Source organism: Solanum verrucosum, unplaced genomic scaffold (genome assembly GCF_900185275.1).
Source record: "Solanum verrucosum unplaced genomic scaffold, falcon-dt-bn FXZP01000163.1, whole genome shotgun sequence".
Lineage (NCBI taxonomy): Eukaryota > Viridiplantae > Streptophyta > Magnoliopsida > Solanales > Solanaceae > Solanum > Solanum verrucosum.
Genome location: NW_026020379.1, coordinates 921,668 through 940,034, shown reverse-complemented (window position 1 = coordinate 940,034; position 18,367 = coordinate 921,668). Strand labels below are relative to the sequence as shown.

The 18,367-nt window shown below is 28.3% G+C and overlaps 2 protein-coding genes across 2 annotated transcripts in view; one reads left to right on the top strand and one right to left on the bottom strand.

The window, feature by feature from the left end:
- LOC125838945 (ubiquitin-conjugating enzyme E2-23 kDa-like) overlaps positions 1 to 5,762 on the bottom strand; it is a 119,311-nt gene extending 113,549 nt beyond the window's left edge. Inside the window, exon 1 of the mRNA XM_049517946.1 lies at positions 5,759 to 5,762. The gene's annotated coding sequence lies outside the window, so the exon portion shown is untranslated. The remainder of the gene's footprint in view (positions 1 to 5,758) is intronic.
- Positions 5,763 to 12,222: 6,460 nt separating this feature from the next.
- LOC125838925 (calmodulin-binding receptor-like cytoplasmic kinase 2) lies at positions 12,223 to 18,207 on the top strand. Its single transcript, XM_049517927.1, has 5 exons — positions 12,223 to 12,569; positions 16,181 to 16,428; positions 16,536 to 16,908; positions 17,021 to 17,322; positions 17,621 to 18,207. The coding sequence occupies exons 1-5, from the start codon at positions 12,275 to 12,277 to the stop codon at positions 17,825 to 17,827; spliced, it is 1,425 nt and encodes a 474-aa protein (XP_049373884.1). The 5' UTR covers positions 12,223 to 12,274; the 3' UTR covers positions 17,828 to 18,207.
- The last annotated feature ends 160 nt before the right edge of the window (positions 18,208 to 18,367 follow it).

The window sequence follows — 18,367 nt, the reverse complement described above, 5'->3', positions numbered from 1 at the left end:
TTGATTAATTGTTTTTTTCCATGAAATGTTCTCAATTTTTTTGTTAAAGTTATATCTAAGATTTTGTGTTACTTCGCAGAAGTTAAATGATATATTATGAAATATAACAAAATTTATTTAATGTGTTTTGGGTAGAAATAAAATATATCAAAATTCGATTTTTGTGAAAATTAAAAGCAATTATTATATGTACAAATTGAAATCATGACATGCTTGATTTTCTTTTGATTATAGATAAGTTTTCAGACTTATATTGATAAGAGGTTTACGTTATCAATCCTCCAAGAATTAATTTGACATGATTATTGTGCAGATATAAAAACACTTAGTATTCAAGTAAAAATTCACTTAACTTTTTCTGATTTTTTAATAAAAAATCATCACAAAAAATAAAACAAATCATATATTATTTAGAGCTTCAAAATTACTATTAGTTTCCTTTGTATAAGGTAATATTTACATTTGAATAAATGACCAATGAGATCAAGGTTGATAAATAATATTTTTAAATTGAAATAATTAGATAATACAACAATAATGTGCAAAAATCGATTCTAATATCAAGTCATTTGGTAGTTTTAGAACAAAACTAAAACAAAAGAAAAAAATTAATAAACAACAAAATTAACTATTTGGAAAAAAATTAAAAATCTCATGCTACAAAATAAATAAAAAATAAAAAATAAAATAATTAATGAAAAAATAAGAAAAAGAAAAACATTAACAAAGACATAGCTATAAATACGTAGATAATTTTTTTCAAAAAAAAATAATGATTGAAAACAAAAACTAATCTAAAGCATCTCCTAAAATTCCTCACCAGTTACCTAGCTATCCTTATCTCTCAAAACTCAATTATATATTTTAATCTTCTACCTATATAATGGGAAAGACAAAAGTGTCACACATCACAAAATAATTCAATTCAAATTTTGAGTTTATATAAAATGAATTTAGTATTTCAAATAAATATTATGTAATAAGAAAATAGCATCAACATATAAGTTTTTTAATTATAATTTTTTTAAAAACAATAAATTTAAAATATTGTAAATTTGTATTTTGCGAAATATTGCACCATTCATCATCAGAATAATTCTAAAATTTTCAGTTTGGATATTTTTTTAAAAAAATTCTCTCCAAAAAAAATATAATTTTAATTTGATTAATAATTATGTAAAAAATTGTCAAATAAAATTGCCAAAAACAAAAATGGGTAGTTATATTATTTTAACAATTTCGAGATTTTCTCAAAAAAAAAAAATCTTAGTTAAAAAATACTAACAAATTACAAAACACCTATATCATGTAGTGTTCTCTTTTATTTCTCCCACTTCGTATAGACTTTACTTATATTACTTAATTTGTATATTTATCAAACCTTTTAAGTTTATCATTAAATAATATAATTTCAACTCTTTTTTAGAGATAAGGTGATTTACATCCTTATTGATCTCAACTACATTCTTTTTTAGAGATAAATGATTTGCAACTATTCTTAGTAATCTTCAAATTAAAATTATATCGAAAAATAATTTTTAAAAATAATTTTATCATAGTATCTTTTGTTTTAATTGATAAGTGAACACCATTTTTTTTATACATTCTTATTTTATGAAATTGTATTTGATTAAATAAAAAATATTTTATTTTGCAAGATTGAACGAGAGAGGAGTGTGCTAAAGAGGTTGCAACATGCTTTGAAAATTATATTTAGATTTAGCTAAAACTATTGTCACACCCCTTTTTGCGCGACGGCGGAGGGTTTTTCCAATTTAAGTGACGGAATTGATTAAGGGATTATTTTATTTTTTCAGAGTCGCCACTTGGAATTGAGTTATGGTGTTCCAAGTCACCTATTTGTTTAATCCCTAATCAAAAGGAAATGACTCTTTAGTTTGGTCTGCGAACTAGAAATTCGGGTAAGGAATTCTGTTGACCGAGGGGAAGGTATTAGGCACCCCTCGAGTCCCGTGGTTCTACCACGGTCGCTTTTATTGACTTATACCTACTTTAAATCATTTGTGGATATATTATTTTCAGGCCATGACTTGTTTGCATTTTTATTGTTGAACTTTTATTTGGTCTCAAATTGGATGCATAACTGCATTCTCGACTTTTGACATATAAATAGCTTATGAGCATAATTGTTTTCTTCTCTCGAGTGCATCACCTAATTTTATCTATAAGTGATCTTATTTTAAATTAATGAAGTTATTATATTTTTGGACAAGGTGCATCCCCGCATCCTTGAGTTTTTTTTTTTTTCAATGTCTCAAAAAAGATGCGCAACCACATTCTTAATCGAAACAAATATTTTTAACGTGCATAAAACTCATCTAGTATTAAAAGTACTTACTCTTATTTTTCTGAATTCTAGACAACTAATCTTCTCATCTCATTATTATATTTATTGATGATACTTTTAATTGAATTAATCCACATGTTAAAATATATATTAGAATAATTTTATCAAGGTGTGTCATCACATCCTTGAATTTCTTTTAAGTGTTTCAAAAAAGATGTGTAACCACATTCTTAATTGAAACAAATATTTTATTTTATTTTACATGCCTAAAACCCATCTAATGTTATAAGAAAATATAAAATAAAATAAAATAAAATAAAACAAATCTAACTTCTAGGATACAATATAAATTTTGGATTATCTTATATTCTTTTATTTTTATTCACCCTTAAAGTTAATGTTAAAATTAGGCCTACACATATTATATTTTTATTTTTATTTTATCTTGAAGTTAATGGCGAAATTAGACATACTCATATTGTACTTTTTTATTAATCCAACAAAACAATGACGAATTGCTAAAATAAATCTCATTCTTTATTTAATAAATAAAACAACAATAATTTTGTGAACCCAATAATTCCTACTTTATCATTATTAGCATCAAAATCAAGAAATGAACAACATCATGACCCATTCATTTTAAGACATCACAACTAATGAACGAAAATAGATAAATAAAAATAACCACCAATAAAGTTACTTTCATTCATTAAAGAGATATAACACTTAACACATTTTTCATTTTAATCAAATTATGAATAAAATAAAAGTGTAAGAAAACTTATCATAATAATTACATCAAATTCCATGAATAAATTAAATAAGAAGATAAAGTAAAGTTGAATACCGCAAAATCTTAACCGAAGCTCGATTAGAACACCCACAATTTTTGTAGGTTGTTTGTGATGGTATATGTATTTGTGTTGATATGAAAAATGGGTAAGGAAGAAAAGATGTGAATGTATGATTATTGTTTGAAAGAAGAATAAATAAAATGGAAGTGTTTTTTTTTTTTTTTTTCTTCTTGCTCGTGTAGTATAGTGTTCTTTTTTTCTCTGTGTCTTTTCTTCTGTCCGTTTGTCTTGCTGTGTGTTTTTTTTCTTCTCTTCTTTTTGGGAATGGGTGGTATATGTAGATAGGGGGTGGTGTGTTGTGGGAATGGGTGTGTGGATGTACGTGTGAGGGAGTGTTGTGTGTGGGAAGTGGGTAGATGTGGAGTGAGGAAGTGGGGTAGTGGAGCAGTGTGTAGTATATATAAATAAATATAATAATTAAAATTACTAACTAATTATTTTAAATTACTATAAATTTAAGAAAAGTTAAATAGCTAATTAAAAATATAATTAAGAAACACTAGTTTATTTATTAAATACATATTAAAAGAAAACATATATTTTTTGAACATTTTCTTCTCTTTTGAATAAATTGAAAACAAAACTTAACTTAAAACATGACTCTATTTTTGTGGTTTTCGAATATTTTTACACTAAACTTACTAAAATATGTAAAATCAAAATATTTAATTTAAAAGTAAAAGAAATATTTAACCACTAAAATTTGTGTAAAACATCAAGTTCGGTCAAAAATTACGTGTCTACAACTATCATAAATATTTTTAACACTAGGTTTAGATTGATCTATTAATTTAAGATTTAATTAATTAGAACAGGTATCAATTCAACACACGCCACATATGTTATCAATCTTCATTATACTAGAAGAAGAAGAATTGTTAGTATAATGTTTAATGTCTTTGAAGAAAATACCCTCATTGCACATAATTATGGTGATTTTTTGTTAGCATAAGTGTATATATGAAATGAAAACATTGTATATTATTATACATGCACTTTTGTTACTCAATAATAATTTCTATTAATTATTTTAAATCTAAAAATTATTATATTTTAAAAATATCCGCGCAACACGCGGGCACATATACTAGTATTATATAAAAATTATAAAAAAATATATCTGATTAAACATATATTCATACTATATCTATGAATTTTAAATAATTATATATTATCCAACTATCTAATTATATATCAGATTTGGAATTAGCTCTATAGAGAGTCTATTTGGCATTGTTGCTTATTTTAAAAATACTTTTTTTTTTTTAAAATCAAGTGCTTTTGAAAAAAGAATTTATGTTTGGTTGATTCATTTTTAAAAAATGATTTTTATAAGCAAATTGTGTTTGGCTAATCTTTTTTTAAAAGTGTTTTCAAGAGTCAAATTACAACAAAGTACAAGTATCAATGTACTTTTAATATTGAGATTATTTTATAGAGAAAAACTATTTTAAATACCTATTATATAAATTTTAATCAATCTTTTATTTTTTATTAAATTAAAATGTACATATTCAATTTTTCAATCAATAATCAATATTATACATAGATAAATAAAATATAAATTAAATATTGATATAATATGAACATGATAATTTAAATATAATTAAAAATACAAAATTAAAACAGTAATAATTATAATAAAAATAATAATAACTGTAAAATAAAAATAAATTATTATATATAAAAAAATCTTAAATGAAACTTATCCATACTTATGAGATATGTTAATTAATCAATATAGTAAATATGTAAATATGGAAGGATGTTTTGATCTTGAAAAAAATAATTTTCTGCTTTTGCTTGCTTTTTTTTAAGAAGCAGAAATTTCTAGTTTATTCTCAATAGCGGAAAACTGTTTCGACTTCTGCTTTCATTTAAAAGCAATTTTACTGATTTGTCAAACGCCTTATTTTTTCTTCAAAATAAGTGATTTTGGTCTTGCTAAAACAACGTCAAACAGACTCTGAGATACATCACCCCTTAAAATTAGCCTAAAATAAAAATTAATGAAATTTATCATCTCCCTCCTCTCTCTTCTCTCTATCTCGACATTGGTACCAGTGGAGATAAAAAAAAATCTTCTTTCGTCCTCTCCACAACGAAGGATCAATGTCGAATTTTTCAATTTCATCTTCTTCAAGTGCAAGTTTGTTCTTTTGATGTGGGATCAATGCTGAATTGAAAATCTTATGGACACAATTTAATATCGGACGTCAATTCTTTTGTTGCAAAAACACAAAAATAAGATTTTTATCATTTTTATTCAAATCTGGTAAAACAAACTGCTAATTATAGTTCAATTATTTTGATAATTTTTGTAGACAAAATGTGAATGCGATTATTTTTTATGGTACGATGATGAAATATCTCCTCAAACAAAAAAATGTTATATGAGGTCTATTGAAAAGAATCAAATCATTTGAACAAGAGAGGAAACAGACAAGAAAAATCAGGATTATTCTTGACCTGAAATTTGTGTTGTTTGTCCTAATGGAATTAATGATATTTATGTTATTTGTCCTAAACAAAATTTAAAACAAATAATTTACAAACAAATACAATTGAACATAAAAAAAAAAAAATGAATCCAGGCTCTTCTTGACCCAAATCCTCAGCAAATTGGGATTGAGGCCCACATCTTGTACATTAGTTTCCCTTCCATTTATGAACATCAAAGAAAGTAATGGATTATGCACACAATTGCACCGGTAGATACATCAAAGCTTTGTATCTCACATCATTTATTCTCTTGTATCAATATGAGTGGATACATAGCAAATTCAACCTCATGTTTCTTCACCTCGACGTACAACCTTACTCTTATATCATTTCTAATAATCGATGGAGAAGAATTACCTTCTACAATATATCAGATCTCATTTTTTTTTCCTTAATTCATCAATATTCAATTGAGCTGCAATGGCCGAAACTAAGTTCATGAATGAAATATTTTTCCCAACAACGATTCCTTCACTTTGGTATCGTTGATATCTAACCTCACTTTCTCAGATTCCTGAATGCCTCAGCAAAATCGAAATATTCATTTATGTATCCTATCAATTTTTTGGATAATGAATGAAATAGAGATAACGAAGAATAGGGAGAAGAAATTTGATCAATTTGAATTTTCAATTGTTTGGATCTGTTACGTTGTGTCACTGAATAATTGATAGTAATATGAAACTGAATAACGTAATTTATGGGATCTTAATTTGATCTTCAAAATTTTCCCCTAACTATGCGCAACAGACGGATACATGGTGTATCAACAATAATGTATCAGGTCACTTAGTTATGTATCCGGATAGCCTTAAAAATATGAAATTTATGAAATTAGAAAAAAGTGTAGGGATAGGAGGTAATTTCACTCTTACACTGATTCTTAAAAATTATACTTAATGTATCTTGACTTGCCGCCACTGACCAACAATGGTAGGATCTCGATCTCTTGCTTAACTATGATTTGATATCAAATGTTGAGTATTATTGAGCACAATTAATTGCTACAATTTTTAATTTTATTATTCAAAAAAGGACCAACTTCAATTTTTTATATTTCTCTACATTCAATTTTTTTTTCTTTCACTCATATTCTAATTAGAAATCAAACCAAACCAATTATGAGCAGCTGATTTTTTCAATACTAAATCACTAGTAGATTTTTTCTCAAATTATCAATTTGATGTGATTTGCCGATATTCTTTGAATACCCCCAACTTGCAAGATCTCTCTTGAATTGCTTTCTCTCTTGCCCAATTATGATCTAATACCAAATATTGAGTATTATTGAACACAATTAATTGTGTACGATCTGAATTTTATTATTTCAAAAAGGACCAGCTTCAATCTTCCACATTTTAAGTACACTAATTTTTATTCTTTTACTCATATCCTAGCAACTTTAATTCTTTTGCTCCCTCTTTTTTTCTCACTTTTCTTACATATTGTTTTTTCTTGCTACCACTTTTTATTTTGACATTAATTAACGGTGGTAATAGCTTAATTACCGTTAAATATATATTTTTAGAGGCAGTTACTAGTGACAATTACATTTTAGCACTCTTTGTAAATGTCACTAGAGTTTATAGTGATACTGAATCGAGTGACAATTAACTAATGTTGATAAAAACTTTAACATTTTTTTATTAATGTTACATCTATTATTGCTAAAAGTTATTTTTATTATAATAAAGGATCTAATAAAAGTATAACTTTAAAATCATTTTTTTCAATTAAATCATAACTTTTAAAAATATATATATTTCTTTTTTTATATTTTATGTCAAGTTAAATAATATCACATAAATTAAGACAAAAAAATTAATATATTATATTACCACATCTAAAACCTCTCTTACTTGGTAAAAAAAGAAAAAAATGAAAAGGATATGTTGCCACCCACCTCATGCACATATATTGAAGTAGGCGTCACTCGTCAAGTTAATATTCCTCATAACCACAAATGATTTTGACATGGTAAATTGAGACAAATGTCCTGTACATTGCTGTCTTCTTGAGCCAATTCAGTTGGTTGAACATTAATTATGGAAACAGCAAAGTTTTTCTCATTATTAATAATCCAATAAATATGATGTTACTATATATTATTGCTTTAAAAGTATGTTTTCTGTCCCATATTAGTTGATCATTAATTGTTTTAGTTAATCACTTTACTAAATTAAGAAAACATTAATTAAAATTTTCTTATATTGCCCTCGCAATTGATTCTTTTTGTAAGTGTTTATATTTGTTTTGTAAAATTCCTAAAAAGATTTTTAAGGGGTGATTTAGTAAAATTATCTTCTTATTTTTTAATATGTGTGTAAAAAGAAAAGTGATCAACTAATATGGAATGAAGGGAGTAAATAGTAATATTTAGGGAAAATAATTCAACTATACCATTTGATTGTGCGATTAATTTTATATTTTGTTTTGTCTCATAAAAAAAAATCTCTATTGTGATGTTTCATCTCAAATGTAATTTTTCTAGAATGTTTTTATAGAGGAAAATTTCGCTAGGTGGACGCAAAGTAGGTTATATATTTATATATATATATATATATATATATATGTGATGATGATGATGATGATTTTAGGTACTTATTGTCTAAAATAGAAGAGGTATCAATCAAACATATATATCGAGAAGCTAATGGAGTTCCGAATAAGTTAACCAAGAATAGATGCGAGCTAGATACTTTTAGAAGCTTAATTTTGTACCCCCAATCCCCCTACATTTAGTATTTATGTTATTAAAAGAGATCGGATGAATACAATGTTGCCTAGACCAGCCTCCTTATGTAATGACTCTTAATTATATTGAATGAATAAATTTCATATTACCAAGAAGAAAGAGTATGTTATATATTTAAACCTTTTTATTTATTTATTTCAGAGATTGAATCATTTTTAATTATTCAAGAGTATGTAGTAGAAATAAAATCTTTAATATGCGAATTCACATTAAACCGAACTTTAACTTTCGAATATCGAATGAAATATTTTTTATATATATATATATATATATATATATATATATTATAACTTATAATAAATCCAATACTTAGGTCCATTTGGACTTTTTACTAGCACTTTTGCAGTCTTGGTCTTGATCTGTCTGTTGCCGTGTTGTGCAACTAGTGGTTGACTTTGACAAAAAGCCAAAACAAGCCTACTTTTCAACGTTAAAAACCCCTTTCCAGAAAAAAATAATAATTTATTTTTGAAAAACTATCGACTCTAGACCTTAAAGAATCTGATTATATATTGTTTTTGATTTGACATAAATAAAGGAATAAAGAATCTGATTATATATTGTTTTTTATTTGACATAAATAAAGGAATAATATGTGGCTAAATTGAATATGCACTATTTCATTAGTTTTAATTTGTTTGATCTGTTTTTTTTTAATTCTTTTTAAAAAAGAATAACTATTTTCCTTGTAATAATTTTTTTATTTTAATTTTCACATGACATATTAAAAATTATAAAATTAAAAATTATTTTTATACATTTGACATATCTATAAATTAAGATCATAAATTTCATGCTAAATCAAAATAGATCAAATAAATTAAGATGTAAGGAATACATATGCTACTGAAAAGTCAAATTTGGATCACAGCCATTTTTTCCTTGCATAGATTATAATTAAGTTGGAGTTTGATGATTGCTAGGCTGTCATTAATTACAATCAAGAAAATGGATCATATTTTATTACTACATCTCTTCTTGTATGGTATGGTGTATTTTCGTAATTTTGTTTAACCAATGATCGTTGATAATCAAGTACTTCTTCCGTTCAATAATAATTATCTACTATATTAAAAATAATTATCAATAATACTTGTCCAGTTTAGAAAATCAAGAGATAATTTATCTTTTGTGAAGATGTCATTCGTTTGATGAGAAATAAAAAAGAATATCGAACACATTTTTCAAAACATTAAATTAAATAAAGTCAAAAGATAAAATAATTAATATTTCTACTATTATTTATTGTTTCTTAAGAGATGTGTCAAGTCAATAGTGGACAACTATTATTAGACATAGAGAGTATTACTTATTTGATTACATAAAATTGGAGTTAAGCATTTCAAAATCTACATATATTTTATCGTTTTCACACTTAATATGTTGTTGGAGTTGAGAAGAATGATTCTTTTTGTGTTTGTTTTTTAATCTAGTGGCGGTTTATTATTAAATTATTGACTAATTTGAATTCATGTTACGCCCTATAAAAGAGAAATGCATCTTAATTAACATGATTTTTTTTTCATATTTATAACTCGAACTAGAGTTATTTGATTAAGAATGAAGAAATGATGCAGTATTCAACAATAATTTTATGGGGTTCGTATATTTTTATTTCTTTCTTCTATTATGAATCTTTTTACCTACCATGAGGTTAATTTCTGGGACATTTTGCTACGGTAAAAAATAATATTAGTGTAATAAAAGTTAAAATACACATATATTAGAGTCTGATTAATTAGATCAATTTATCTTCTATATTTATCCACGAAACTTAGTACTTTTTAAATTTACTTTGTACAATTTGCTAGATTTTATTTTTTATTATCTTTTTCTTTTGATGTAGGTGTTTTATTTTGTTTAGTTTGTTTATAAAAGGAATGTCACTTTTTATATTTAATATTTTTTTTAATATTTGATATTTAAAATCACAAAATTTAAAATATATTTAAAACATTAAACACAACTTTAACTTAAGATAATAAATTCAAAAATATCTTTATTTTAAAAATCGAATATATCGACAGTCTCTTAAATTTGTCCATAAACAAAGGGAAGCAATAAGCTTTGGACAGAGCCAGATTGAGGGCCAGCCGGCAAGGGGAGCAAGTTGATCGACTAATAAATGTTTTGCGTAGATTTTTATCCAAAATGGTCCCATTAAAACATTTTTTGCAAATACAAATGTTCTTCAAATCATATAAGTTTGACGTGTTTTTATCATCATTGAGCATTCGATACCTGTAAGAACTAATTCAATTTTGCATTACGTAAGAGTTATCTCTTATTTAAGAAAGAAATGCTTTCTAACAAGAATTTTTTTTCATATTTAATATTTGAATCCAAAACTTCTGATTAATAGTGAAAAAATCTTATCTATCCATCACAATCTTTATTGGTAAAATAAAATTGACAAGTACAATTAATTTTAAGTAAAGTAAAAACACGTATGTTAAATTTTAAGGCAATGTGCGTATGTTATAATTTTAGTACAATATTATAGTTTATTAGCACTAAATAAGAGAATGTTCTAGTTCTAATTTAATATTTATTTATTTTTAACTAAATAATCTGATATTTAAAATTATTAATCCGCTAACTTTAAGTGTGTTGGATAAGTTAGATGAGGGAAATAAAAAAATTATCATTTTCCTGCTCAAAATAATAAGAGGTGAAGTCTTTTTATTTGATTTTTAAATGTGCAGTTTCCTCCTTATAATTTCTGCCACTAAATGGTAAAAGAGTGAAGATTAAAAATTTACATATAATGATATTTTGGAGTATTTTTTTTGTCTCAATTTATGTGACAATTAAAATTTTGAAAGCTTATCAGTTTTTAAAAAATATTTTTAGTTATTAATTATTTTAATTATAGTATTTTTATGTAATTTTCAAATACATAAATTTTAGTTTTTTAAAAAAACTTAGCTTATATATCTGAATTCATGATTAAAGTTTAAGAGTTTGAATCTCAAAATTTCAACCATGCCACATAAATAGGCACCCTTGTCCTAATTTATATGACATAGTTAGAATTTTGAGTGTCAAACAATAAAAAAAATTTACCGCAGCTTATTCGTATATCCTTTAAATATTTTAAATTATTAATTCTGATAACTTATAGTACTTTTATGTAATTTCTAAATATGTAACTTACAAAAATCCCATAAGTTTAGTAGTACCTAATTACCTCCCTTCCCTTCACTTTTCATTATCACGAAACTTTTACCAGATTTAGATTGCACATACATGTATTTACCGTGTTCAAATATATGCATCTCGGATACATAAAGTCAAAATTAGGTGTAATTTGTTTTAGGTACACTATATCTAAGTGGATTCACATGTATTTGACTCTCTCGCTCGTCTCTCTCCTCTCACTCATCTCTCTATGTATCTGATATTCCAGATACATGTACTTAGTGTAATCACACGTATTTGGTATACATAGAATATCTCGCTCGCTTCTTTTCCCACTTTGGTGTATTTGATAGTAAAATACATATATCTGACTTAAAATCTAATATAAAATTATATTAGTGAAACAATATGTAATTATTTCAAAATGTAATAAATATGATAGAATTGTTTCTCCAATAAAGTAATTTATATTTTTAGGAAAAATAGAGAAGTTGACTATCAAAATTCAAATTATGTCTTATAAATTAAAATGTTTTATAAAATGTAGGAGGTAATAACTAAGAAAATATCCATTGTCTCTCGTACTGTATTTATTGACTTGACTGAGTAGCAAACTGGCAACCCCATAGTGCCCCCCACACAGCTTAGCGAAAATCAAACAACCCAACTACTACTACTGCTTACCCGCCATTTCTTTTCTATTCATTAACCATGAAAAGTCCAAATACCCAATTTTCCGGTGGCCGGAGATCTAGTTCCGGCGCCGTATCTATGTCTTCCAACTCCCTGGGTTCCCGTACATCCGATCGTCTTCCTCATTCACCTAGTACATCTACCTACTCCTCAACTACTACTGCAATTTCTCAAAAGTCAAATTCCAGCAGGAATCCGGTCATATTCGCCGTCAAATCCATTGCAGAAGCTTTTGCGTCCTGTTTCACTCCGCCGGAGCCTAAATCTTCGAGTACTAATTTTGGTGATTCCGATTCATTTAAAGCTCCTTCAGGTATGTTGAAGTTTTTTTATACACCGACACATGGAACATGATTTTCATTAAGGATTTAAAAATATGAAGAAGTAAATAGATGAAGAAGCGAAATGATTCACCTATATGTACATAAAAAATAATTTTAATCTTGTATATATACAATATAATTTTTCGCTAAAAGGTATTCAAATGAATACCTAGCTCTGCCCCTGTCCTCTGACAATAGAAAATGAATATGCTTTACACAATCAATTTTACTTGGAAGTCTCTGCATCTATGTGCTTTTGAGGCTTATTAACCCAGTAATTTCATCAATTCTGGCAATTTGGGTTCAGCCATGAACAAAGATAGATCCAGTGTAAAAGCAATAGGTTCATGTGCATCCATTATCTACACTGCAATAGGTTCATAAGCATCCATTATTCTTACCTTTGAACTAGACAATGTACATAAAAAGAATTATATCAATTTGTTTGTCTGATGTTGATTTGATATAGAGTTTTAGAAGTAAAAAGGACTTTTAAATCTTGCAGTCTTAAACTAAAGATATGTAAAATATACCAAAATTTCCTTTAATCTCGTGGTCTTAACACATGTTAGGTAAAAGTTAGAATTAAAGAGTTGTCAAAAAAGGAAAGAGACAATCTTTTTGATACGGACTAAAAAAGAAAGTAAGACGGAAAAATTGAAATGGACGAGGAGAAAATTTCTTTATGTATCCTGTATATGATAAATATTGGGTACACCTTTGACAATCTACAACATGCTTTTTACCATTTGGGCTGTGTTTTGAGTGGAAAGGAAAATAATGCATTTTACATATTGGATTCATTTTAGCATTAATTGATAACACTACAGTAAATTAGATGGAGCTACAAGAATGTGTTTGACTTCCAAGTTTGTGTATGTTTCTCATAGCAAGAATACAAAACTTGACTTCCTAATATTCAATTTAGAGGTTTTATTAACCCATCAGAAGTATAGAAGTGAGACTAGAATAGACCATAGCAGGGGCAGACCCACCTTTGACCGAGGGGTGTCGCTCGACACCCCTCCGTTGAAAAATTACAAGGTATATAGAGGTCAAATTTTGGTTTATAAATTTATATACAAGTATTGATACCTCTTGACACAAGTTAAAGGCTTAGCCTAGTGGTTAAGGTGCTGTGAAAATTTCTTAAGGTCATGTGTTCAAGGCCTACTAGCCTTCCGCTACTGGACCATAGGGTATCTTGACTCTTGAGAAGTGATGAATTGAACATTTTTCTTGAAAATGTGTAAAATATTTTCTTGTTGTAGTGTAAGACCAACCTAAGTTTGAAATTGGATGCTTAGTTTTGCTTGGAGGGATTGAGGTTTATTTATGTTATAATAGATTGAAAATTAATCATGTGATGCCTATAGGAACAAAACCTTGCAGGTACAAGTTGATGGAGATTTTTCATCATAGTAGACGTATACATTTACATTAAATTTATCATAAATGAACGAGTACAATGGTACTTGTATACATTGACTTAATCTTGTAATTTTTCGCTGAAGGGCGGTTTTGATGAACCCCTTGCCCCCTACCTGGCTCCGCCCCGGCACTGACAACAGAAAAAGAATATGTTTTACACAATCACCTCACCCAAAATATAATTACATGTAACTGTTCAGCGTTCGTAACAATCAGGAAAATAGGGTCAGTAACTATGTGCTTTTGAGGCTTATTAACCCAGTAATTTCATCAATTTTGTCATTTGGGTTCAGCCATGAATAAAGATAGATCCAGTGTAAAAGTAACAGGTTCATGTGTATCCATTGTCTTGCCTTTGAAGTAAACAATGTACATTAAAAAAAATTATATTCTTGTTTCAATTTGTTTGTCTGATTTTGACTTGACAAGGAGTTTAAGAAAATAGAACAAACTTTTGAATTTTGTGGTCTTAAACTAAACTAAAGATATGTATAATATACCAAAATGTCCATCCTGTGGTCTTAAACATGTCATGTAGAAAGTTAGAATTAAAGCGTTGTCAAAATAGGAAAGAGACATTCTATTTGAAACAGACTAAAAAGGAAAGTAAGACAAACAAATTGAAACAAAAGGAGTAGAAAATTCCAATATGTATCACGTATATGATAAATATTGCCTACACCTCTGTCAATCTACAACATGCATTAGCTTTTTACCATTTGGATGTTGAGGCTGTGCTTTGAATGGAAAGGAAAATAATGCATTTCACATATTGGATTCATTTTGTTATTAATCGATAGCACTACAGTAAATTAGATGGAGCTACAAGAATGTGTTTGATTTCGAAGTTCCATTTCACATTGATCAGTTATGCAGAGTTAGTATGTTTGTCACAGCAAGAATACAAAACTTGACTTGCTAATATTCAATTTAAAGATTAATATTTACTCTGCATCGGACGTATAGAAGTGAGATTGGATTAGACCATAGAGTACCTCGAGAAGTGATAAAGTGAAACGTTTTGGTTATAAATGTGTAAAAGATTTTCTTGTTGAAGTGTAAGACCAACCTAAGTTCGAAATTGGATGCTTAGTTTTGATTGGAAGAAAATTAAGCCAATTCCTTGAGGGATTGAGCTTTAATCATGTTGTAATAGAATGAAAGTTAATCATGTGATGCCTTTAAGGAACAAAACCTTGCAGGCACAAGTTGATGGAGCTTTTCCATCAGAGGTGTAGGCATACACATTACTTCAAATTTATCATAAACAAATGAGTACAGTGGTACTTGTATACAATAACAACAAACAACAACAAACCTAGTGTAATCCCACAAGTGGGACAGTGATGCTTGTATACATTGACTTAAATTATGTCTCCGTCTATGCTCAAGGCTATTGGACAGTATCTGGCAACTGTACATGAGTTGTTTATGTTGGCCGTAAAGATATAGTCAAGGAGGAGTTTATTTCCCCATGGTTAAAGCAACAAATATCTTAGTGTCTGAATTGTAGTAGATGAATTTTGAGCTTAGTAAACATTAGCCAATAGTTATGAGGTTTATCGGGTGAAAATACACTATGCTTTGCCAATGGCTGTAATTAGACAACAATTGATGGAAATTCACTGCAGATGAGGTATAAACACATAAAATATTTAGCCAACATTTTATAGCGACAGGGAATTTTCAGGCAATGATTTTGTGTAGTTGAGCACTCGTTGTAATTCGGCACTATGGAATCATATCATTTGCTTTCCTCTATTTCTGCCTTTGCAATCTCCATTTGACTTCGTCCATTTGAAAATCAAAGAGGAGTAGAATATAATAATAATCGATTTCTGAACTTCATCCGGAGGCATTATTAAGTAAATAAATTTTGTTTGTCCTTCCCTTTCTTGTTTTGCTTGGGATTTCAGCTGGATTTATTACTCTAAAAGTTTTCTTTGTTTCATTCTTAAATATCCCGTTGATGTTGATTTTTTGTATTGTAATGAAAATTGAATGATATAATTTCTGTACAGTCTTGAGTTGAAATTTGCTGTTTCCCTTAATTCCACGAGCTGAAAGACTGATAAAACTCCACTTAGTTTGTATTTCATTTTATAGGAAAAGGAAGTTCACTAAATCTTCAAAAAGATTCTTCACATTTTAGTTGGTTGGAAATTTTCAGTTGCATCTGATGGCGGAAGGAAGAAGAGACACAGTAGCAGTAGCAGTAGAGGTCGAAGCATCTATGGTAGTGAAAATAATTCAATTCATACAAAAGAGGCAGGGAGTACTAAATTCAACATGGAAGATATTTATAAGGCCACAAAGAACTTCTCCCCAAGCCTTAAAATTGGTCAAGGAGGTTTCGGGATAGTTTACAAGGGTTGCCTACCGGATGGAACAGTTGTTGCAATCAAACGCGCCAAAAAGGTACACTTAGTTACTTACTATTAATATCAAGCTTGTTCCTGTATATTTTCAGGAACTTGAACATGCTAAAAATTTGGCAAGAGTATTTAACTGCCTTGTATTTGCAGAATATACATGATAAACACTCGGGAGCTGAATTTCGAAGCGAGGTTCGAACTTTAGAAAAAATAGAACATCTAAATTTAGTCAAGTTTTATGGGTTCTTGGAGCATGGAGAAGAAAAGATTTTGGTTGTTGAGTATGTCCCTAATGGAACTCTTAGGGAACACTTGGATAGTGAGTTCTTGATCTTGCTTCTGAGTTTTCATTTTCCATCAATGTTTGGCTCTGGCATTCACAATTGCGGCTTTCAATGCTTATCCATAATGCTTATGTCATTTAATGATGCAGGTGTCAGTGGAAATGTTCTTGATTTCGCGTCAAGACTAGACATTGGAATAGATGTAGGACATGCAATTACATATTTGCATATGTATACAGGTACAAGTGAATTATTTTGCGTTATAGGTTTTCTTGAATTCTTGGCTTATTTATCTAGGATTTCTCTGTTCTTCCGATATATCATAAAAAGAAAAGAGTGCTTTGGATGCAGATCACCCTATTATCCATCGAGACATCAAGTCTTCTAATATTCTCCTCACTGAAAACCTTCGAGCTAAGGTGGCCGATTTTGGTTTTGCAAGGCTAGCAGCTGACACTGAGTCAGGAGCCACACATGTTTCTACCCAAGTTAAAGGGACAGCAGGATACTTAGACCCAGAATACCTGAGTACCTATCAACTTACTGAGAAGAGTGATGTCTATTCATTTGGTGTTTTGCTTGTGGAACTTGTTACTGGAAGGCGCCCAATCGAGCCAAAAAAAGAAATCAAAGAGCGCATTACCGCAAGATGGGTATGCTTCTTTCTTAAGAGTATAGCTTTTAACAATGTAAAAGAAATTTCTACACTATCAAGTCACCTAAAAGAATCATTCATAAATAGTGGTGGATTAGTGACATGAAAAATAAGACAAGTTATCTGCTACAACAGGTTAAAATACATTGATGGTGTAAAAAGAACACACCGCCACTGTATATAAGTTAAATCATTTTCATAATGTCAGTACAAGATGCTATTTACTGTCTTTTCTTTTTAGAGATAGGCTTATATGTTCACCAAAGAAGTATTGACAAAAGCTGGTTTACAAACAGGCAATGAAGAAGTTCACCAGTGGAGATGCAATCTTAACTTTGGATCCAAGGTTAGAAAGATCTGCTGCAAATAGTTTGGCCATGGAAAAAATTTATGAACTAGCTTTGCAATGTTTGGCTCCTCATCGACAGAACCGGCCTACCATGAGAAAGTGTGCCGAGATTCTATGGAGTATCCGCAAGAATTACAGAGAACTAGCAGGCTGATATACCCGCTCTCTCTCGACTCACGAGCACCCTATTTTAAGAGTGAACAGAATGTATGTGTTTTTATGTTGTATGTACACATAAAAGGTAAGTGGCAGGGAATGTATTTCTGATGATGAGAAAGATATCAATCAAAAAAAGACAAGATAGATTTTGGTCTGATATGATAGTTGCATTGATAATGGAATGTATAAGGAGAAATGAGTACATTGTAATTCATGGAAATCTGGGCTTTTGGCAAAGAATTTTGAAGGGGCAACTGTCCATATCATTGGCTTGTAAGTTGTATGTATGTATGTAGTGATTTATTTGAGAAGGAATCTCAATATAACTTTTTGGTGTCTTTCTTAGGAATTGTATATCTGAGAAAGTGCTTCAAATGTCATATGAGTTTTGATATTCAGGTTATGGTTAACTAGAATAACACCTTGTTTGGATGGTTGTTAGTTGTTACCTATTGTAATGTATTGTATTGTTAGTTTAAATATCATGTTTGTTTTAGTTGTTACTTTAATTTTAATTGTATAGTATTATTTAAAT